Genomic DNA, 23,925 nt, shown 5'->3' with positions numbered 1-23,925 from the left:
ACTCCCGGGGTCAGACACAGAGTGAAGCTCCCTCCACACCGTCCCATCACACACTCCCGGGGTCAGATACAGGGTGAAGCTCCCTCCACACCGTCCCATCATACACTCCCGGGGTCAGACACAGAGTGAAGCTCCCTCCACACCGTCCCATCACACACTCCCGGGGTCAGATACAGGGTGAAGCTCCCTCCACACCGTCCAATCACACACTCCCGGGGTCAGACACAGGGTGAAGCTCCCTCCACACCGTCCCATCATACACTCCCGGGGTCAGACACAGAGTGAATCTCCCTCCACACCGTCCCATCACACACTCCCGGGGTCAGACACAGAGTGAAGCTCCCTCCACACCGTCCCATCACACACTCCCGGGGTCAGATACAGGGTGAAGCTCCCTCCACACCGTCCCATCACACACTCCCGGGGTCAGACACAGAGTGAATCTCCCTCCGCACCGTCCCATCACACACTCCCGGGGTCAGACACAGAGTGAATCTCCCTCCACACCGTCCCATCACACACTCCCGGAGTCAGACACAGAGTGAATCTCCCTCCGCACCGTCCCATCACACACTCCCGGGGTCAGACACAGAGTGAATCTCCCTCCACACCGTCCCATCACACACTCCCGGGGTCAGACACAGAGTGAATCTCCCTCCACACCGTCCCATCACACACTCCCGGGGTCAGACACAGAGTGAATCTCCCTCCGCACCGTCCCATCACACACTCCCGGGGTCAGACACAGAGTGAATCTCCCTCCACACCGTCCCATCACACACTCCCGGGGTCAGACACAGAGTGAATCTCCCTCCACACCGTCCCATCACACACTCCCGGGGTCAGACACAGAGTGAATCTCCCTCTACAACCGTCCCATCACACACTCCCGGGGTCAGACACAGAGTGAATCTCCCTCCGCACCGTCCCATCACACACTCCCGGGGTCAGAGACAGAGTGAAGCTCCCTCCACACCGTCCCATCACACACTCCCGGGGTCAGATACAGGGTGAAGCTCCCTCCACACCGTCCAATCACACACTCCCGGGGTCAGACACAGGGTGAAGCTCCCTCCACACCGTCCCATCATACACTCCCGGGGTCAGACACAGAGTGAATCTCCCTCCACACCGTCCCATCACACACTCCCGGGTTCAGACACAGAGTGAATCTCCCTCCGCACCGTCCCATCACACACTCCCGGGGTCAGACACAGAGTGAAGCTCCCTCCACACCGTCCCATCACACACTCCCGGGGTCAGACACAGAGTGAATCTCCCTCCACACCGTCCCATCACACACTCCCGGGTTCAGACACAGAGTGAATCTCCCTCCACACCGTCCCATCACACACTCCCGGGGTCAGACACAGAGTGAATCTCCCTCCACACCGTCCCATCACACACTCCCGGGGTCAGAGACAGAGTGAAGTTCCCTCCACACCGTCCCATCACACACTCCCGGGGTCAGACACAGAGTGAATCTCCCTCCACACCGTCCCATCACACACTCCCGGGGTCAGACACAGAGTGAATCTCCCTCCGCACCGTCCCATCACACACTCCCGGGGTCAGAGACAGAGTGAAGCTCCCTCCACACCGTCCCATCACACACTCCCGGGGTCAGACACAGAGTGAATCTCCCTCCACACCGTCCCATCACACACTCCCGGGGTCAGACACAGAGTGAAGCTCCCTCCACACCGTCCCATCACACACTCCCGGGGTCAGACACAGAGTGAAGCTCCCTCCACACCGTCCCATCACACACTCCCGGGTCAGACACAGAGTGAAGCACCCTCCACACCGTCCCATCACACACTCCCGGGGTCAGACACAGACTGAAGCTCCCTCCACTACGTCCCATCACACACTCCCGGGGTCAGACACAGAGTGAAGCTCCCTCCACAACGTCCCATCACACACTCCCGGGGTCAGACACAGGGTGAAGCTCCCTCCACACCGTCCCATCACACACTCCCGGGGTCAGACACAGAGTGAAGCTCCCTCCACACCGTCCCATCACACACTCCCGGGGTCAGACACAGAGTGAAGCTCCCTCCACACCGTCCCATCACACACTCCCGGGGTCAGACACAGAGTGAATCTCCCTCCACACCGTCCCATCACACACTCCCGGGTTCAGACACAGAGTGAATCTCCCTCCGCACCGTCCCATCACACACTCCCGGGGTCAGACACAGAGTGAAGCTCCCTCCACACCGTCCCATCACACACTCCCGGGGTCAGATACAGGGTGAAGCTCCCTCCACACCGTCCCATCATACACTCCCGGGGTCAGACACAGAGTGAAGCTCCCTCCACACCGTCCCATCACACACTCCCGGGGTCAGATACAGGGTGAAGCTCCCTCCACACCGTCCCATCATACACTCCCGGGGTCAGACACAGAGTGAAGCTCCCTCCACACCGTCCCATCACACACTCCCGGGGTCAGATACAGGGTGAAGCTCCCTCCACACCGTCCAATCACACACTCCCGGGGTCAGACACAGGGTGAAGCTCCCTCCACACCGTCCCATCATACACTCCCGGGGTCAGACACAGAGTGAATCTCCCTCCACACCGTCCCATCACACACTCCCGGGGTCAGATACAGGGTGAAGCTCCCTCCACACCGTCCCATCACACACTCCCGGGGTCAGATACAGGGTGAAGCTCCCTCCACACCGTCCCATCACACACTCCCGGGGTCAGACACAGAGTGAATCTCCCTCCGCACCGTCCCATCACACACTCCCGGGGTCAGACACAGAGTGAATCTCCCTCCACACCGTCCCATCACACACTCCCGGAGTCAGACACAGAGTGAATCTCCCTCCGCACCGTCCCATCACACACTCCCGGGGTCAGACACAGAGTGAATCTCCCTCCACACCGTCCCATCACACACTCCCGGGGTCAGACACAGAGTGAATCTCCCTCCACACCGTCCCATCACACACTCCCGGGGTCAGACACAGAGTGAATCTCCCTCCGCACCGTCCCATCACACACTCCCGGGGTCAGACACAGAGTGAATCTCCCTCCACACCGTCCCATCACACACTCCCGGGGTCAGACACAGAGTGAATCTCCCTCCACACCGTCCCATCACACACTCCCGGGGTCAGACACAGAGTGAATCTCCCTCTACACCGTCCCATCACACACTCCCGGGGTCAGACACAGAGTGAATCTCCCTCCGCACCGTCCCATCACACACTCCCGGGGTCAGAGACAGAGTGAAGCTCCCTCCACACCGTCCCATCACACACTCCCGGGGTCAGACACAGAGTGAATCTCCCTCCACACCGTCCCATCACACACTCCCGGGGTCAGACAGAGAGTGAAGCTCCCTCCACACCGTCCCATCACACACTCCCGGGGTCAGACACAGACTGAAGCTCCCTCCACACTGTCCCATCACACACTCCCAGGGTCAGAGACAGAGTGAAGCTCCCTCCACACCCTCCCATCACACACTCCCGGGGTCAGACACAGAGTGAATCTCCCTCCACACCGTCCCATCACACACTCCCGGAGTCAGACACAGAGTGAATCTCCCTCCGCACCGTCCCATCACACACTCCCGGAGTCAGACAGAGTGAATCTCCCTCCACACCGTCCCATCACATACTCCCGGGGTCAGACACAGAGTGAATCTCCCTCCACACCGTCCCATCACACACTCCTGTGGTCAGACACAGAGTGAAGCTCCCTCCACACCGTCCCATCACACACTCCCGGGGTCAGACACAGAGTGAAGCTCCCTCCACACCCTCCCATCACACAGTCCTTGGACCGGGAGAGCTGGTGTTAGACATGGACGACAGGATGAACCCCGTCTCCTCTCGTGAAGCCAGTTAGGAGGGGGTGGTGAAGGTGTTTCGGGGGGGGGTGTGGGCGAGATATAAAGGGGGGAAGCAGTGGAGATCCAGGAGAGGGGGAGGAAAGGCCGTTGACAGGGGTTCGATACCGACGAGATTCAGCTGTCCCGTCCACTCCTCAGGTACCGCGAGGCCCCTCAGCGAGGAGGTGGGCGAGGCGGCCTCGAGGCAGCTGGCGCAGCTGGAGCGGGAGAACCAGGAGCTGAGGCGCCGGCACGAGGAGCTGAGGCAGAGCTGCCGGGCGGCCGAGGTCAGCAGCGGTGCCCGGACCGCCGGCCTGGAGCAGGAGCGGCAGCAGCTGCAGGCGGCGGTAAGCGGGGAGCGGGACCGTGGGGGGCGGGGGGGGGGTGGGGTAGTCACGCGCACGCAGCTGCACCCGCCCTCACCTTGTGCCGTCCCCTCCGCAGCTGGCCAGGCTCCGATCGCAGCTGGATTCCGAGAAGGAGAACGTGCGGGACGCGGAGCTGCACAACTCGGAGCTGCTGGCGGAGAAGTCGCGGCTCGAGGAGCGTCTGCAGACCCTGCGGGAGGACCGCGACCGCGAGGTACGGGGGCCCCCGGGGGCCCAGGCAGTCTCCTCCGTGGCAAATCATGCGCTGCAACTCCCGTTGGAACCCGAAACTTGTGCAATCTAGTGGTTCAAGAATAATGCATAAAACCGTCTGGAAGGAAGTGGAGATGGGAGAACAAAGGAGACATTAACCGTGGTCTTCTCAGATTGGGATCAAAAAAATCCAGAGATAATGCAGATATTCATTTAAAAAATGGCAGAAGCATTTTATAACCACATAACAATTACAGCACGGAAACAGGCCATCTCAGCCCTTCTAGTCCGTGCCGAACGCTTACCCTCACCTTGTCCCACCTACCTGCACTCAGTCCTTAACCCTCCATTCCTTCCATGTCCATATCCCTATCCAATTTTTTTTAATTTTTAGATGAGAAGAGGGCATGTCCTGGGTGGCGGGGGTCTTTAATGATGGGCAAATGTATGGCAGATGCAGTTTAATTTGGATAAATGTGAGGTTATCCACTTTGGTGGCAAGAACAGGAAGGCAGATTACTATATAAATGGAGTCGAGTTAGGAAAAGGGGAAGTACAACGAGATCTAGGTGTTCTTGTACATCAGTCAATGAAAGTAAGCATGCAGGTACAGCAGGCAGTGAAGAAAGCTAATGGCATGTTGGCCTTCATAACAAGGGGAGTTGAGTATAGGAGCAAAGAGGTCCTTCTGCAGTTGTACAGGGCCCTGGTGAGACCACACCTGGAGTATTGTGTTCAGCTTTGGTCTCCAAATTTGAGGAAGGACATTCTTGCTATTGAGGGAGTGCAGCGCAGGTTCACAAGGTTAATTGCCGGAATGGTGGGACTGTCGTATGTTGAAAGATTGGAGCGACTGGGCTTGTATACACTGGAATTTAGAAGGATGAGAGGGGATCTGATTGAAACATATCAGATTATTAAGGGACTGGACACGCTGGAGGCAGGAAGCATGTTCCCGCTGATGGGTGAGTCCAGAACCAGAGGCCACAGTTTAAGAATAAGGGGTAGGTCATTTAGAACAGAAATGCGGAAAAACTTTTTCACCCAGAGAGTGGTGGATATGTGGAATGCTCTGCCCCAGAAGGCAGTGGAGGCTAAGTCTCTGGAAGCATTCAAGAGAGAGTTAGATAGAGCTCTTATAGATAGCGGGGTCAAGGGATATGGAGAGAGGGCAGGAACGGGGTACTGATTGTGTATGATCCGCCATGATCACAGTGAATGGCGGTGCTGGCTAGAAGGGCCGAATGGCCTACTCCTGCACCTATTGTCTATTGTAACAGCATAACGCTAACCATTTCCTTAGATCAATGACACACCTCGGAGACACACAGAGTGGAGACAGGGTCTTCAGGCCATCTCATTCGAAGCCAATCTGAGATAGTCCCCTTTGCCTGACCTTGACCCATATAACAATTACAGCACGGAAACAGGCCATCTCGGCCCTTCTAGTCCACGCTGAGCGCTTACTCTCACCTAGTCCCACCGACCCGCACTCAGCCCATAACCCTCCATTCCTTTCCTGTCCATATACCTATCCAATATTTTTTTAATGACAATATCGAACCTTTTTAATTTCCTTTTTAATTAACCTCAATTTTAACCTTAATTAAGCTTAATCTTAAGATTAAGGGAAACACAACAACTCACTTTTATGGACAAACCAGTGCAGAACTTTAAGGGCGGTAAAAAGGACTTTGCATAATGACGTCATCGCGTCAGAGCAGCTTCCTTGAAGCGAAACCCCAACTCAATGTTGGTTGTTGAGAATTACGTCCGTTTCCACCAATTACATCACCCTCCAATAACACTAAACTTTAAAATATCCCGATTCAAGCCCTGCTAAGACGTTTGTTGACAAGTACCCAGGCAGCCTCTGCATAATTATTGGGAAATTCACTGAGTAATCACGCATATATTTAGACGAGTACATAAAAGAACAAGCAAGCGGAGGAGAGTTGAACGAGAAAAGATGAGAAAGGGGAGAAGTTTAAGGGGAAGATGGGCGGGGGAATCCGCTTCACTCAGAAGGTACCTCTTAGCTAATATACAGTGACAAACTGCAACATATTCAGAGTGGATCAAATCATTGGCGCATTTTAATTACTTCCAAGGGAAGAATACCTCTGTGCGTTAAATCGTTTTGAAAATAGCTTCAACCTTACAACTCAAAATGTGTAAAAAGCCCAGTAATTCATCACCTTAATGACATTTCTCCCTCATTCCCATCTGTTTGGCTAATCAGACTATTTACCCTTTCTGAGGCTTCATTCCCTCCCCCCCCCCCCCCCCCATGACGGGCATCTCCTGTTTCCCTCTGTTGTCAGAACGTCCCTTATGATAACACGCGCGCGGACTTCTTGTAAGCCTCCGTCCGTCCTCCGTCCACTTGGGGGGGGGGGGGGTGCAGAATTCCACAGCCTCACGAGGGCGTCGGCTCGACTCCCAGCGCTCAAGGGAAGTTTGGGTAGGTGCGTGGATGGGGAGGGGCATGGAGGGATACGGTCCCGGTGCGGGTCGATGGTGCGGCAGGGACTAGATGGGCCGAAGGTCCCGTTTCTATGACTGTACGAGGGCACCCTAATCCAACGCACCAGCAGACTCGATGGGCTGAATGGCCTACTGCATCTTATGATATCCATGGTGAACGTTAGGGCCCGAGGGAGTGTTGAACAAGTTGAAGGTGGGCAGCGTGGTGAAGAAGTCGTGTGGGAGGAGTTCAGTGGGCCGGGCAATTTGTAAATCACCGCTTCACCGCTTGAAGTACGACCCCCCCAGCTGCCGTTACTGACCACCCTATTTCCACCCCCCCCCCCCCCAATCCCCGTACAGGTCCAGGAGCTGAAGCTGGAGATCACTCGCCTAGCGTCCCCCACGGCCCTCCAGAGGCAGCGACCCCAGCCCGCGTCCGAGGCTGCACCCGGCGGCCTGCCGCAGGAGCAGAGCGGGCCGCCGCAGCCCACCCCTGCCCAGAGGCCGAGCCGGCTGGAGCCAGAAGATATGGGGGAGAAGACGCGGCCCGGCCTGACCGAGGACCCGAGCCAGGGGCTGGAGCTGCGGAAGGCGGAGGCGGCCCCTGAGGGTCGGCAGGAGCCGCAGGGGGAGGAAGGCCGCAGGCTGCGCTGGGCCCCGGAGGGGGAGGGGCCACGCGACCCCGGTGGGATACCAGAGGGCCCGAAGAAAGAGGAGGAAGGGGGCCGGCAGCTGCCTAAGGTTCCGGAGGAAGTGATGCGGGGCGGTCGCGGGGCCCAGAAGGGGCTGGAGAACCAGGACTGCAGCAAGGCCCCTGAGGGTGGCCAGATACTGGAAAAGGAGAGCCACAGGCAGTGTATGGACGAGGAGGAGGAGGAGGAGGAGGACCCGGGGTTGCAGAAGTTGCCGAAGGAGGAGACCCGGGACCACGGTGAGGCCTTGAAGGAGGTGGCAGTGGGGGAGAACCAGGACCCAGAGAGTCATTGTGGGTTGAAGGAGGAGGAGGACCCGGGGTTGCAGAAGTTGCCGAAGGAGGAGACCCGGGACCACGGTGAGGCCTTGAAGGAGGTGGCAGTGGTGGAGAACCAGGACCCAGAGAGTCATTGTGGGTTTGAGGAGGCCCGGCTTGCCCTAGAGGCAGAGAGGGCAGAGCTGGCGAGGGAGAGGGAGCAGCTACGGAAGAAGGCCGGCTCCCTCCGGGCTTCGCTAGCCCGCTCCCAAGAGCTGGAGTCGGCCTGCCAAGCGCTGCGGGCCGAGGCCCGGCGGCAGGCCCGGGCCCTGGAGCGGGCAGAGGGGCGCGTCTCCGAGCTGGAGCGGGAGGCGGAGGCGGCGGAGGCTGAGGTGCAGCGGAGGCAGAGGGAGGCCGAGGAGGGCTGGGCGGCGGCCCGGCACCTGGAGCAGGAGAAGGAGGCCCTGGGCGAGGCCTCGGCCCAGGCCGAGAAGGAGAGGCGGCAGCTGGAGAAGGAGGCCCGGCGCCTGCGGCAGCAGGCCAGCGTGCTGGAGGCCTCGCTGGACGAGCAGAACGCCCGCATCCTCCGGCTGGAGCAGGAAAACCGGCGGCTGGTGGCCGAGGCCGGCCGGGTTGGCGAGCTGCTTGGCAGCCTGGCCGAGCTGGAGGCCGAGAGCACGGGGTTGGCGCGGCGACTGGCCACCGAGCAGGGACAGCTTGCCTCGGTGCGGGAGGTAAGGAGGTGAACGGGTCGGGCCTGCGGGGGGAGGACTTGCGGCTCAGAACGGGTTGAACAACAACAAACTGTGCAAATACAAATATAAATAAATAGCAATAAATAACGAGAACACGAGATAGAGAGTCCGTAAAGTGAGGTCATTGGTTGTGGGAACATCTCAATGGATGAGTGTAGTTATCCCCTTTTGTTCGGGAGCCTGGTGGTTGAGGGGTGATAACTGTCCCTGAACCTGGTGGTGTGGGACATGACGGTTGAGGGGTGATAACTGTCCCTGAACCTGGTGGTGTGGGACCTGATGGTCGAGGGGTGGTAACTGTTCCTGAACCTGGTGGTGTGAGTCCTGAGGCTCCTGTACCTTCTACCTGATGGTTGAGGGGTGGTAACTGTTCCTGAACCTGGTGGTGTGAGTCCTGAGGCTCTTGTACCTTCTACCTGATGGTCGAGGGGTGATAACTGTTCCTGAACCTGGTGGTGTGGGACCTGATGGTCGAGGGGTGGTAACTGTTCCTGAACCTGGTGGTGTGAGTCCTGAGGCTCCTGTACCTTCTACCTGATGGTTGAGGGCTGGTAACTGTTCCTGAACCTGGTGGTGTGAGTCCTGAGGCTCCTGTACCTCCTTCCTGATGGTTGAGGGGTGGTAACTGTCCCTGAACCTGGTGGTGTGAGTCCTGAGGCTCCTGTACCTTCTACCTGATGGTTGAGGGGTGGTAACTGTTCCTGAACCTGGTGGCGCGAGTCCTGAGGCTCCTGTACCTCCTTCCTGACGGTTGAGGGGTAATAACTGTTCCTGAACCTGGTGGTGCGAGTCCTGAGGCTCCTGTACCTCCTTCCTGATGGTTGAGGGCTGGTAACTGTTCCTGAACCTGGTGGCGCGAGTCCTGAGGCTCCTGTACCTCCTTCCTGATGGTTGAGGGGTGGTAACTGTTCCTGAACCTGGTGGTGCGAGTCCTGGCTCCTGTACCTTCTACCTGATGGTTGAGGGGTGGTAACTGTTCCTGAACCTGGTGGTGTGAATCCTGAGGCTCCTGTACCTTCTACCTGATGACAGCAGTGAGAAGAGAGCATGGCCTGAGTGGTGGGGTCTCTGATGATGGACGCTGCTTTCCTACGACAGCATTTCGTGTAGATGTGCTCAGTGGTTGGGAGGCCTTTACCCGTGACGGACTAGGCCGAATCCACTACCTTTTGTAGAACTTTCTATTCAAGGGCATTGGCGCTCCCATACCAGGCCGGACAATACTCTCTCCACTAGAAGTTTGTCAAAGTTTTTGCATGTGGGCACCTATACACGCATGAAATATGATTGTTGTGTGTATATGCATGCCCCCATCTGTGTGTATCTCTGGAGGTCACGACTCACGAGAGAGGATGTAAGAGAATTAGTCACGTGTGGCTGTTGGATGTCAGGGTAACAGACCAGCTAGGATGAGCCCTTCTCGGGTGACCCCTCCACCAATTCCCTGACCCGCAGGTTAGCAAGCTGTCGGTAGGTTCTGGGATCGGTGCCCAGTGCTGGCAGGAGGCATGATGGCCACCGAACACCCCGGGTACACGAGTCGCTGAAAGTGCTGTCTCAGGCCTCATGTTCGGGGTCCTGTCATTGGTGAGTCTGGAGCTCGAGGCCTAGTGTTCAGGGCCCTGTCATTGGTGAGTTTGGCGCTCGAGGCCTAGTGTTCAGGGTCCTGTCATTGGTGAGTCTGGAGATCAAGGCCTAGTGTTCAGGGTCCTGTCATTGGTGAGTCTGGAGATCAAGGCCTAGTGTTCAGGGTCCTGTCATTGGTGAGTTCAGTGCTTGAGGCCTAGTGTTCAGGGCCCTGTCATTGGTGAGTTCAGTGCTCGAGGCCTAGTGTTCAGGGCCCTGTCATTGGTGAGTTCAGTGCTTGAGGCCTAGTGTTCAGGGCCCTGTCATTGGTGAGTTCAGTGCTTGAGGCCTAGTGTTCAGGGCCCTGTCATTGGTGAGTTCAGTGCTTGAGGCCTAGTGTTCAGGGCCCTGTCATTGGTGAGTTCAGTGCTTGAGGCCTAGTGTTCAGGGCCCTGTCATTGGTGAGTTCGGCGCTCGAGGCCTAGTGTTCAGGGCCCTGTCATTGGCAGCTCCATAGCTCAAGGCTAGTGTTCAGTGACTCCAGAGTGTGTGTTTGTGTGTGTGTGTGTGTGTTGGGAGTGTGTGTTTTGCTGTTGTTGTTTTGTTTCTTGTTGTGCTCCGTATTGTTCTGCTGGGCATTGTGGGTATGTCGTGTTGGCGCTGGTATTTGTGGTATACCCTCAGGAATGTTAGCCATTAGACAGTTAGGCAGATACTTTATAGATCCCAAAGGAAATTACGGCGTCACAGTAGCGTTACAAACGCACTGATATACAAATATTAGAAGAGAAGTAAGAGAAAATAAAATATAAGTTACCTCAGACAGTCTAACAGGAGGGGGGGGGGGGGGGTCATCACTTCCCCGGCTGTAGGTCGGCTCATTATCGAGCCCGACGGCCGAGGGTAAGAGTGACCTCGTATATCGCTCTTTGGAGCAGCGCAGATGTCTCAGTCTGTCACTGAAAGTGTTCCTCCATTCAGCCAAGGTGGCGTGCAGAGGGTGAGAAACATTGTCCAGAATCGCCGGGGTTTTCCGTCGGGTCCTTTGTTCTACCACAGTCTCCAGTGTGTCTAGTTTGACTCCTATAACAGAACAAGGCCTTTCCAATCAGTTTATTGAGCCTGTTGGCATCACCGTGTTGATGCCATTGCCCCAGCTCACCACCGCATAGGAGATTGTACTGGTGACAACAGACTGGTAGAACGTGTGAAGGAGAGGCCTGCACACTCCGAAGGGCCTCAGTCTCCTCAGGAAGTAGAGGTGACTCAAGTCTGTTGTCCAGGTGCACCCTTGGGTCCTCACCACATCCACGTCCTCACCATCGATAGTAACGGAGCAGTGCAGGCTGAGTCTTCCTAAAGTCCATCACCAGCTCATTTGTCTGACTGATGTTGAGCTGCAGATGATTCAGCTTGCACCGTTTGACAAAGTCCTCCAGCAGGGCCCTGTAGTCATCTTCCCATCGCTGAGTCATCAGGGAATTTCTGCAGATGATATGACTCAGTGTTGTATCATTAATGGAAACGACACACTTCTCGTATGTTTCGAGAAGTAAATAAATCTAATTCTGGGTGCGTCTCTGAGCACGTATACGGGGTGCAAACCTTGCTCCGTATATCCCATACAACACATGAAATATTCTTCACTCAATCATATTAACAGATAGAAGCTACACTAGACCATAAGGCATAGGAGCAGAATTAGGCCATTCAGCCCATCAAGTCTGCTCTGCCATCACATCATGGCTGATCCTGGATCCCACTCAACCCCATACACCTGCCTTCTCCCGATATCCTTTGATGCCCCGACTGGTCAGGAAACGATCAACTTCCGCCATAAATATACCACGGACTTGCCCTCCACCACAGTCAGTGGCAGGGCATCCCACAGACTCACCACTCTCTGGCTAAAAAAATTCCTCCTTACCTCGGTTCTAAAGGGTCACCCCTCAATTTTGAGGCCGTGCCCTTTAGTTCTGGATACCCCCATCAGAGGAAACATCCTCTCCACATCCACCCTATCTAGTCCTTTCAACATTCGGTGGGTTTCAATGAGATCCCCCCGCATTCTTCTAAATTCCAGTGAGTTCAGGCCCAAAGCTGCCAAACGCTCCTCAATGTTAACTCCTTCATTGCCAGAATTATCCTCGTGAACCCCCTCTGGACTCTCTCCAATGATAACACATCCTTTCCGAGATACGGGGCCTAAAACAATAGGCGATACTCCAAGTGCAACCTGACCAGTGCCTTATAAAGTCTCAGCATTATCTCCCTGCTTTTACAAAGTGCACATACTGTAAGGCACGTAGTTAAATGCGTAACTGGTATTGGCGCCGTTGTAAATAATGTGAACAGGGTGAGAGTGGGGTGGTTGGAGGAAGCTTTACCCCGCCTGACAGTTCTGCATATGCATCCATCTTTGTGTCTATCCCCGCCCCCCCCCCCAACCTCACTCCTCCTTCCTGCCCTCCACCAACGCCCCCCCCACCCCAGGAGCTGCTGAACGAGAAGCTGAAAACGCAACAGCTGAGCAACCAGCTGGAAAGCCTGAGCCACAAGCTGCAGAGGCTGCGGCCGAACCCGGAGCAGGCGGTGACCACCGTCCCGGCCGACCAGCTCAGGTGAGCGACCCTTCCGGGCCCGGGGGCAGGGGAGCCGAGAGTTCCGCCGTCGGGCAGGAGCCGCGGGTCGCCAGTCAGGGCTGGGCTGCGCCCCGCGGAGTCCCTCGAGGGAGCGCTGGCCTATCCCAGTGAGGCAGGGTGAAGGAGCCCTGTGGGACATCGTCGTCAAGAGAAAGGAAGAATTTTCCAAACACAAACAGGGGAAAACCTGCGGATGCTGGAAACGGCCCGAAACGTCAACTGTTGACTCTTTTCCACAGAGGCTGCCCGGCCTGCTGAGTTCTTCCAGCATTTTGTCTGTGTTGCAAAGCTTGTTTAGTTTTCCAAGTTTTCTCCGGAGTGTCGGAGGCTGAGGGGAGATCTGACAGAGGTTTACAAGATGATGAGAGGCAGAGATAGAGTGGACAGGGAGTATCTGTTTCCCAGGGTTGAAATGACTAATACCAGAGGGCAGCACTGAAGGTGAGAGGGGGGATGTGAGGGTAAGTTTTTACCTCAGAGTGGTGTATGCCTGGTACGCTGGTAGAGTTTGGATAGGCGCGTAGACGTGAGGAAGATGGAGGGATGTGGACATGGTGTAGGTAGGAGGGATTCGTTTTTGGGTGTTTTGGATTTGCTTTCTGGATGGTTAAGCACGACATTGTGGGCCGAATGGCCTGTTCTGTGTTGGGTTTAAGGTTTGGGAAGTCAGGATCGGCCCGGGGTCTAGAGAGTTAGACAGCCAGGAACTTGCTGACGAGTGGACAGGGGAGCTGGAAGGGAGCATGAGAAGGCCCCCTTCTACAAATCTCTGGTGAGACCGACCGCACTTAGAGTATTGTGTTCAATTCTGGTCATCTCATTACAGGAAGGATGTGGAAGCTGTGGGGAGGGTGCAGAGGGTGTTGCCTGGTTTGGAGAACAAGTCATATGAAGCAAGGTTAGCAGAGCTGGACTTTTCTCTTTGGAGCGTAGAAGAATGAGAGGGGACTTGATAGAGGTCTACAAGATTATGAGGGGCAAAGATAGGGTGGATAGTCAGTACCTGTCTCCCAGGGCACCAATACCAAACACCAGAGGGCATATGTACAAAATTAAGGGAGGGAAGTTTAGGGGAGACATCAGGGGTAAGTTTTTTTACACAGAGGGTTGTGAGTGCCTGGAATGACTTGCCAGCGATGGTGGTGGAGGCTAAAACATTAGGGGTATTTAAGAGCCTCTTGAACAGGCACATGGATGAAAGAAAAATGGAGGGTTGTGGGGTAGTGTGGGTTTAGTACTTTTTTTTTAAGGATTATATGGGTCGGCAGAACATGGAGGGCTGAAGGGCCTGTACTGTGCTGTGGTGTTCTGTGGTTCTATGGCCTTGGTGAGCAGGATTAAGGAGAACTCCAAGGTGTTCTACACCACGCACAGCTAGAATGTCTAAGGCTTTGTCCAGTAGTGTGGTAACTTTATGTTTTGCACTGTACTGCTGTTGCAGGAAAAAGAGTAATATCGTGACATTTGTGAGTGGTGGTAAACCTGATTCTGATCTGGGTCTCTATTGTGGACTGAGAGTGGGAAGAGGGAGTGGGGAATCACGGTAGGGGGGAAAAGGGCAGGGAGAGGGAAGCACCAGAGAGACATTCTGTAATGATCGGTGAACCAATTGTTCGGAATCAAATCATCTTGCCAGGTGTCCCTGGGCTGTGGTGTGTCCGCACTCGTGCCAACTCTCCGCTCCTTGTACCCCTTCGATGCCCTCTGCCCCCCTCCCCTCCCACAGCGCCCCACCCGCCGCCATTCCCAGCATCGTTTGCTCCGCACCAGATTGACAACCTCGATCTCCGCTCCGCGTTGACAAAACCGGCACCGTGCGGGAGCCTCGGGCGCCCTAGCGACGTAAACGTAGGCCGAAAGCGCGTTGGGAGTGTTCCACGTCGTGTCGGACGACAAGGAATAAGAATTGCAACTTCATTGCCCGCGTTTCGTGGCCCGCGAAATCTGTCGTCTTGCGGCAAGTGGGACTTCAGGAAGGGGGAACTGGGAGAACGTGCTCCAGGCCTCGCCGAGCAGTTGGCAGCCTCAAGTTCCCGGGCTTCGGCGTCTCGGAGCTTCCACTCCGGGGCCCGACACTCCGATACAGTCTCTGAGAAGGCAGGCTTCATTAGGGGCCAGAGCCGATGGGGCACGTCGCCAGCAAATTTCTACAGGCGTCACGGGTGGGGAGCAGTCTGTCTGGCCGCACCGCCATCTGGGCCAGAGGCTCCAGCGCCCGGGGTGGCAAGAGGGTCATAAACGCGGCCAGATCCATCACGGGATCGAGGACACCTTCGAGGAGGCAGCCATCCAGGACGTGCCCTCTTGTCATTACCACCATCGGGGAGGAGGGGCAGAGACCCAGATTCAACCCCTCGGCCATCCGAGTTCATCAACTCACAAACACTACCTCAATATCTTGTTCTTCTTTAGCACTATTCTTCTTCTAACAGAATAATTTCGGAGATACGTCTCTACCAGGGGAGGTGTGAGGCCTGCAGGCCACCCTTGGGCAAGGTGTAGCCCCTGCTTAGCCGCTCCCCGCCCACCGATCGGGGTCACGTGAAGCCCAGGCGGACGGCCGTGGGAGCAGCCGATGCCGATCACACGTCCTGGTTACGTGACCACCAACGCCAGGCAGAGCACCTCCGAAGAGTCGTGGCGATGGCTTGTGAAGAGGCTGCCCAGAAGAAATCTCTCTGCAGAAAAATCTCTCGCGGCCGTGGAGAGACCATGATTGCCCACGTCAGACGACACGGCACATAATGATGGTGTCAGACGACACGGCACATAATAATGGTGTCAGACGACACGGCACATAATGTTGGTGTCAGACGACACGGCACATAATGATGGTGTCAGACGACACGGCACATAATGATGGTGTCAGACGACACGGCACATAATGATGGTGTCAGACGACACGGCACATAATGATGATGTCAGACGAGACAGAGGTAATCACTGAATGAGAGTAATCTGCTGTGCCTGCACTGTTAAAAGAAACAAATTTCACAACTGACGACAGTAGCAATAAAACCTCATGATGTAATGTGAACAGTCACCGGAGAGGGACTGAAGCTAGTCGATACAGAAGTGGTTTACACAACAAAAAAATCGAGTGGCAGCCAGCGTACTGAGACCCCTGCGAAGGAAGAGGCTTGTTCGACTCAACGTTGCGTGACATTTTATGTGCGAAAGGTCAAAGGACAATTCCATACCTACAATGCTTCCTTTGAATGAAATACAATTCTCACACCCCCCTGTTCGCACCTACACTCCAGACACTGTGATTTTTAATTAACTGCTGTCCACTTTAACTCTAACCCACAATCCATATTCAGGTCTGAAGATTGGTTGTTGAAGTCAGTGGTGAAATTAGTATTTTTCCATATAACGTAACTCCCAGAGCAGGCACTAGAAATGATGATTCGTATATTCATAGCTAGCTCGAAGGTAACCTAACTCAAGGATACGTGCCTGACGCTGATTCAGAATATGAAATGTTACTGCGTTATATAAAAAAAAGAGTGCAAAAGTGCCTCGTTCAGAGATCTGATGGTGTGGGGAGCCGGGGAGACAGTGTTCCTGAGTCGGGGAGACGGTGTGGGGAGCCGGGGAGACAGTGTTCCTGAGTCGGGGAGACGGTGTGGGGAGCCGGGGAGACAGTGTTCCTGAGTCGGGGAGACGGTGTGGGGAGCCGGGGAGACAGTGTTCCTGAGTCGGGGAGACGGTGTGGGGAGCCGGGGAGACAGTGTTCCTGAGTCGGGGAGACGGTGTGGGGAGCCGGGGAGACAGTGTTCCTGAGTCGGGGAGACGGTGTGGGGAGCCGGGGAGACAGTGTTCCTGAGTCGGGGAGACGGTGTGGGGAGCCGGGGAGACAGTGTTCCTGAGTCGGGGAGACGGTGTGGGGAGCCGGGGAGACAGTGTTCCTGAGTCGGGGAGACGGTGTGGGGAGCCGGGGAGACAGTGTTCCTGAGTCGGGGAGACGGTGTGGGGAGCCGGGGAGACAGTGTTCCTGAGTCGGGGAGACGGTGTGGGGAGCCGGGGAGACAGTGTTCCTGAGTCGGGGAGACGGTGTGGGGAGCCGGGGAGACGGTGTGGGGAGCCGGGGAGACAGTGTTCCTGAGTCGGGGAGACGGTGTGGGGAGCCAGGGAGACAGTGTTCCTGAGTCGAGGAGACGGTGTTGGGAGCCAGGGAGACAGTGTTCCTGAGTCGAGGAGACGGTGTTGGGAGCCGGGGAGACAGTGTTCCTGAGTCGAGGAGACGGTGTGGGGAGCCGGGGAGACAGTGTTCCTGAGTTGGTGGGTCTTCAGGCTCCCGTACCTCCTCCCTGTTGCCCTCCTGAGTGGGGCTGCCTCTTTGAAGGGCCACCTTCGGAAGATGCCCTTGTCAGCGCCGGCCGTGGAGCTGCAACCCTCCGTGGCTGTCTGCGACCCTGCGCGTTGGCGCCTCCGCACCAGACCGCCACGTAACGCGTTAGAGCGCTCTCTGCATTGAAACTTGCAAAGTTTCTGGTGGCGTCTCCTGGAGCACAGTGTGTCGGGACCAGGTTAGACCCTCTGGCCCTCTGACCCTCTGAGATCTTGACGTCCAGGAGCTGGGAACAAGCCTGGCCCATCACGCACAAAATGCTGGAGGAACTCCAGAGGTCGGGCAGCGTCTTTGGAGAAGAATATAGAATCAACGTTTCGGGCCGAGGCCCTTCAACAGGACTGGCAGGAAATTTAGGTGGGGGGGGTAAGAGGCCAGAATGATGGGAGGGGAGGAGTACAAGCTGGCAGGTGATAGGTGAGGCCAGGTGAGGGGGAAGGAGGGTGGGAGAGAGGGAGAGGGAATGACGTGAGAAGCTGGGAGGTGACAGGTCGAAGGAGGAATCTGTTAGGAGAGGGGAGTGAACCATGGGAGAAGGGAGGAGGTGGGGACCCGGGGGGAGGTGAGACACGGGTGAGGAGAAGGGAAGGGGTGAGGGGGGAACTAGAAAGAGATGGGACTCAGGTGAAGGGAAGGGGTAACAATCCCCCTGGGCCCAAAGATCCACTCTGACTAATCCAGTCTCATTGATCTGTCTTCACTCCACACCCTATCTCTCCCACCCTCTCCCTATCCCCCACCATCTCCCTATCCCCCACCATCTCCCTAACCCCCACCCCTATCCCCCACCATCTCCCTATTCCCCCACCTCCCTATTCCCCCACCCTCTCCCTATCCCCCACCATCTGCCTATTCCCCCACCCTCTCCCTATTCCCCCACCCTCTCCCTATCCCCCACCATCTGCCTATTCCCCCACCCTCTCCCTATCTCCCCCACGCTCTCGCTATCTCCCCCCACCCTCTCCCTATCCCCCACCCTCTCCCTATTCCCCCACCCTCTCCCTATCCCCTCCACCCTCTCCCTATCCCCCACCCTCTCGCTATACCCCACCATCTCCCTATTCCCCCCACCCTCTCCCTATTCCCCCCACCCTCTCCCTATCCCCACCACCCTCCCTGTATCTCCCCCCACCCTCTCCCTATCTCCACTCCACCCTCTGCCTCCTCCCCTCTCCCCTTCTTCCTCCCCCTCTCCCTCTCCCCCTCTCTCCCAACCCTTTTCTGCTCCCTCCCTTCCCCTTTTCCCCTCCCTCCTCTCTCTCCCTCCCCCTCTATCCTCTCCCCCTCTCCCCCTCTCTCTCTGCCTCCCTCTCCCCCTCAGTAAGTTTGACCAGCTGGAGCTGAGGCTGGACTCGGTGCTGAGGGAGTCACTGCAGATGAAGGACACGCACATCGAGAGGCTGCGGGCCCAGCTGGAGTCGGCCGAGCAGGGCAACGCTGCCCTCTCGGAGCAGCTGCGGGAGGTGGGTGCGCCCTACGCGAATCCCCGGGGAGCCGCGCATTGGGGGGTGGCGTCGATCCGCGGCCCCTCGGACCGGGGTAGGTGGTCCCCATCAACTGATGTGAGCCGAGGGGGTGTCCGACACCCCCCCCCACACCCCCGGCTTCCACACAGACCCTAGTCCACCCGGATCGAGGGGAGGGCAGCCGGTCCGGCGGATGGCAGAAACTCGAAATGGGGGGAGGGAGCGCCAGAGGCACCCAGCAGCGTCCCAGGAGCGGCGTCCGTGAAGTCAGGTTCACGTTTTAGGGGTGACCATGGCCTCCCTCCCCGGCGCTCCACCACCTCTCTGATCCCCTCCCACCGGCTGATTTACTGTTCCCTGATTCCACCCCCCCCACAGCTGAAGGAGAGCCTGGAGCGGCCCCAGCCCGAAGGCAACGCGGCTGAGCAGAGCTCGGGGCCGGGAAGCGAGGCCGAGGATTCCCAGCGGGAACGCCGCGACTCCGCGCAGGACCCCGTCAGCGCCCGGCTCATCGAGGTGGAGCGCAAGGTAGGTGTTTTGGGGGGGTTGGGGGGGGGAGTCCTCCTCACCACTCTCCCTCCGTCGCGGCCCTCCCCACCGCCCCACATCCCTCCCTCCTCGCTGCTGCCGTAGGGCCAGGAGGGACAGGGGCCCGAGGGCTCCCAGTCCAAGGTTCCAAAAACAACTTCTACACCCCCCACCCCCGCCACTGGCATCAGGTTCATGGGCCAACTACAAATCCGGCAACCACGGAGCACGTCGCCTTCAACCCCCACGGGCGCTGTTTCGTTCTGTTCTGGGTTAACCCCGCCGGCGTTTCCGTCAGCAATGAAGGTCCTCCATCTCTGGCGGTGTTCAGGGCTTCCTTCATCGCGTCAGTAGCTTCCCCTCGGTTTTCACCATCGTCAGTCCTGCGAGTCCCGGGTGGGGACTCGGGAACACCGTCACTCTCGGATGCAGAAGGATTCTTCGTTGCTGTTTCTGTAACAGTCTCGTTTGACCAGTCGGGGTTTTTGGCCCCGAACCTGGAGGACCGGTGGACCACTCACAGTCTGATCTCTGCCCTTTGACCCTGTTTGGCATGGGTGACCCTACCAAGGGCCAAAGCACAAGGCCCCGACTCCAACCAACATCGCTCTCCGGGTCACTGAGGCACACAACCCTCCAAACTCTACGACAAGAGTGTGGTCCTCTTGCAGGAGTGTGTTCTGTGAATGATGTATAGTTTTGTTAATTATAGTATCAGTGGTAAGACAGTGTGGAGGATCAGAGGGATCTTGGGGTCCGAGTCCAAAGGACGCTCAAAGCAGCTGCGCAGGTTGACTCTGTGGTTAAGAAGGCGTACGGTGTATTGGCCTTCATCAATCGTGGAATTGAGTTTAGGAGCCAAGAGGTAATGTTGCTGCTATACAGGACCCTGGTCAGACCCCACTTGGAGTACTGTGCTCAGTTCTGGTCACCTCACTACAGGAAGGATGTGGAAACCATAGAGAGGGTGGAGAGGAGATTTACAAGGATGTTGCCTGGATTGGGGAGCATGCCTTATGAGAATAGGTTGAGTGCCTTTTCTTCTTGGAGTGACAGAGGATGAGAGGTGACCTGATAGAGGTGTATAAGATGTTGAGAGGCATTGATCATGTGGATAGTCAGAGGCTTTTTCCCAGGGCTGAAATGACTGTTACAAGAGGACACAGTTTTAAGGTGCTGGGGAGTAGGTACAGAGGAGATGTCAGGGGTAAGTTTCTCACACAAAGAGTGGTGAGTGTGTGGAATGGGCTGCCAGAAACAGTGGTGGAGGTGGATACGATAGGGTCTTTTAAGAGACTCCTGGATAGATACATGGAGCTTAGAAAAATAGAGGTAAATCCTAGATAGTTCGAAGGTAGGGACATATTCAGCACAGCTTTGTGGGCCGAAGGGCCTGTATTGTACTGTAGGGTTTCTATGTTTCCAAAATTTGTCAAAGAGGGCTCTCACTGTCAAGAAAAACCTGATTTTCCCGGCACTTATAACCAGTGGGGGGGGGTGATTATGAAGATAAACTTCAACTTGAATTATCTACCTACATTACAAATGGAGTTTGAATACACAACTTGTACGTTGGCGCACGCGTGTGAATATGTGTGCATGCTTGTCTGCGTCTGGACCGTGCACACTCAATTGTCTGTCTGTATAGGAACGTGCACATTGTGTGTGTGAACATTTGTCTGTGTGCATGTGAGCACGGGTGCCCACTGACTCACCACGTCCGGCACTGCCGTTACAGAACGCCACGCTGCTGGCGGAGCGCGGATCCCTGAGCGGCCGGGCCCGCCAGCTGGAGTCACAGGTCGAGGGGCTGCAGGCGCAGACACTGACACTGCAGAACCACTGCATCTCGCTGCAGGAGCAGGTGGGCAGCCTGCAGGCCCACAACACCAGGCTACAGGTCAGTCAGTGCTGGGTAACCGTCCTCCTCCCTCCTCCTCCCTCCCTCTCGGGCCCACAACACCAGGCTACAGGTCAGTCAGTGCTGGGTAACTGTCCTCCTCCCTCCCTCTCGGGCCCACAACACCAGGCTACAGGTCAATCAGTGCTGGGTAACTGTCCTCCTCCCTCCCTTGGGCCCACAACACCAGGCTACAGGTCAGTCAGTGCTGGGTAACTGTCCTCCTCCCTCCCTCGGGCCCACAACACCAGGCTACAGGTCAGTCAGTGCTGGGTAACCGTCCTCCTCCCTCCTCCTCCCTCCCTCTCGGGCCCACAACACCAGGCTACAGGTCAGTCAGTGCTGGGTAACTGTCCTCCTCCCTCCCTCTCGGGCCCACAACACCAGGCTACAGGTCAGTCAGTGCTGGGTAACCGTCCTCCTCCCTCCCTTGAGCCTACAACACCAGGCTACAGGTCAGTCAGTGCTGGGTAACTGTCCTCCTCCCTCCCTCGGGCCTACAACACCAAGCTACAGGTCAGTCAGCGCTGGGTAACCGTCCTCCTCCCTCCCTCGGGCCTACAACACCAGGCTACAGGTCAGTCAGTGCTGGGTAACTGTCCTCCTTCCTCCCTTGGGCCCACAACACCAGGCTACAGGTCAGTCAGTGCTGGGTAACTGTCCTTCCTCCCTCGGGCCCACAACACCAGGCTACAGGTCAGTCAGTGCTGGGTAACCGTCCTCCTCCCTCCTCCTCCCACCCCTTGGACCCACAGCACCAAGTCACTCAATGTTAGGACAACCGTCCTGTCGCCCCAGGTCCTATCTGCTCACTCCAGTGCTCATCCTATCACCCAGGCCTCCATCTCGTCGCTCCGGGTCCTGTTCCCATCGCTCCAGGGCCTTGGTTACACAGGGGGAGAGGAAGGGGAGGGGAGCGAAGGGGAATTAGACAGGTGGAATGAGAGGAGGGAGAGGCCTCGGGAATAAGAGGGTGAGATCGAGTGAGGAGGAAGAACGAGAAAGAGAGACAGGAGAGTGGGGACAGAGATGGAAGAGAGAGATGAGGGAGAGGGAGAGATGGAGAAGAAAAGGGAGAGAGAGGGGCAGAGATAGAGGGGGAGGAAGAGGGATAAAGGGAGAGGAAGAGGGAGAAGAAAGAGAGAGGAGAGAGGGAGAGAGCGAGGGGCAGAGGGAGACAAAAGGAGAGAAAGAGAGAGAGAGAGAGAGAGGAGGGGAAAGCGATTGAGAACGAGAGAGAAAGGGTTAGAAAGGAGATGAGGGGAGAGTGAGGGGAGGAAGGTGAAGAGCTCCCACCAACCACTGCCCCACCCTGGTTCACCCGCCCTGGCGTGAGGTCCCAGCACACGAGCACCCCGGTTCCCTCACAGCCAGCACCCATGGGAGACAACCCCCACTTCCCCGCTGCGTCACTTGTAATGCAAGTCCCCACCCCACAGTTTCCAAACCAGATTGTGCATCACTCAAAAGCTCCCCCCACCCCCGTGGTGCAGGGTGGGTGAAGGGGGAGGGTGTGAGATCGCAGGGTGGGCCTCTTCCCTCCCTCCCCCTATCTCTCCCCTCGCTCCCTCGACACCTCCCCTCCACTCCTCCTCTTCCCACCCCTCCCCTATTCTTCCCTCACCCCTACCTTCTCCCTCCTCTCCCCTTCTTCTCTCCTCCCCCTCCCCTCCCCTCTTCCCTACCACCTCCTTCCCCATACCCTCCTCCCCTCACTTCCCCTTCCCTTTCTCCTTCCCCTCCTCCTCTTCTCAATTCCATCCCTCCCTTCCCCCTCCCCTTCCTTCCCTTCCCATTTCCCTCTATCACTGCCTTCTTCTCCCTCTTGCCTACCCTCCTCCCTCCCCTCCCTTTCTCTCTCCCCTTCCCCTATTCCACCTCCCTCCCCATGCCCTTTTCTCCCTTCCCTCCTCTCCTCCATCCCCTCGTACCTCCCCTCTTCCCGCCCTCATCCCTCCCTTCTCTTTCCCCCTCACATTCCTCTGCCCCCGTCCTGCAGGTGGAGAACACCTCACTGGGCTCGAGGAACGAGGCGCTGGTGGCCGAGGGCGCCCAGCACCGGGCCCGGCAGGCCTTGCTGGAGGGTGAGGCCAAGGCTCTGGGCCAGGACCACGCGGAGGTGCGGGGCCAGCTCGAGGCCCTGACCCGGGACCACGCCAGGCTGGCTGTCCTCCACGAGCGCCAGGGGGCCGAGCTCGAGGCCCTGGTCAAGAAGCACGGGGCCCTGAAGGGGAGCTGCAAGGCCCTGGAGGTAGAGCACAAGGAGCTGGAGGCAAGGTAGGGCCCCTGGACAAAGTTAAGCACCTCGCAGAAAACGGCCTTCACCCTCCTCCCAGTATCTGCGCTTCTCACTGCAGCCAGCATAATCAAAGACCCCCTCCCACCCCGGACACTCTCTCCCCCCCACCTGTCAGGCAGAAGATACATAAAACACCCAGGCACGAAGTCAGCTTCTACACCATTGTTACTAAGGGCCATCAAATTGGGTTTGAGGGGCTGAATGGCCTTAAGGGGGGGTGAGCGATGTTAATTGGTGTCATTTTGGTTTGATAGTCTTGGCTACAGGTTGCTTATGAGGCCTCAGCTGCAGTGTTGTCAGCAGTTTTGGCCCCCGTATCTCCGAAAGGATGTGCTGACACAGGAGAGGGTTCAAAGGAGGCTCACGAAAATGATTCCTGAAATGAATGGCTCGTCATATGAAGAGCGTCTGAGGGCTCTGGGCCTGTATTCACTAGAATTCAGAAGAACGAGGAATGACCTCATCGATACCTATCGAATAGTGAAAGACCTCAATAGGGTGGATGTGGAGAGGATGATTCCTGCGGTGGGAGAGTCTAGGACCAGAGGACACAGATAGAGTGG

General features: G+C 56.9%; 1 protein-coding gene across 1 annotated transcript in view; it reads left to right on the top strand.

Moving 5' to 3' along the window:
• Positions 1 to 23,925, top strand: part of LOC132386193 (girdin-like) — a 65,958-nt gene that overhangs the window by 22,206 nt on the left and 19,827 nt on the right. Inside the window, exons 6-13 of the mRNA XM_059958476.1 lie at positions 4,013 to 4,200; positions 4,298 to 4,435; positions 7,264 to 8,586; positions 12,667 to 12,794; positions 18,491 to 18,632; positions 19,014 to 19,163; positions 20,902 to 21,063; positions 23,063 to 23,340. Of these exons, the coding sequence (XP_059814459.1) occupies positions 4,013 to 4,200; positions 4,298 to 4,435; positions 7,264 to 8,586; positions 12,667 to 12,794; positions 18,491 to 18,632; positions 19,014 to 19,163; positions 20,902 to 21,063; positions 23,063 to 23,340 (2,509 nt within the window). The remainder of the gene's footprint in view (positions 1 to 4,012; positions 4,201 to 4,297; positions 4,436 to 7,263; positions 8,587 to 12,666; positions 12,795 to 18,490; positions 18,633 to 19,013; positions 19,164 to 20,901; positions 21,064 to 23,062; positions 23,341 to 23,925) is intronic.

Source organism: Hypanus sabinus, unplaced genomic scaffold (assembly GCF_030144855.1).
Source record: "Hypanus sabinus isolate sHypSab1 unplaced genomic scaffold, sHypSab1.hap1 scaffold_1052, whole genome shotgun sequence".
NCBI lineage: Eukaryota > Metazoa > Chordata > Chondrichthyes > Myliobatiformes > Dasyatidae > Hypanus > Hypanus sabinus.
The sequence above is the reverse complement of the archived record's forward strand: the minus strand, read 5'-3'. Positions and strand labels throughout refer to the sequence as shown.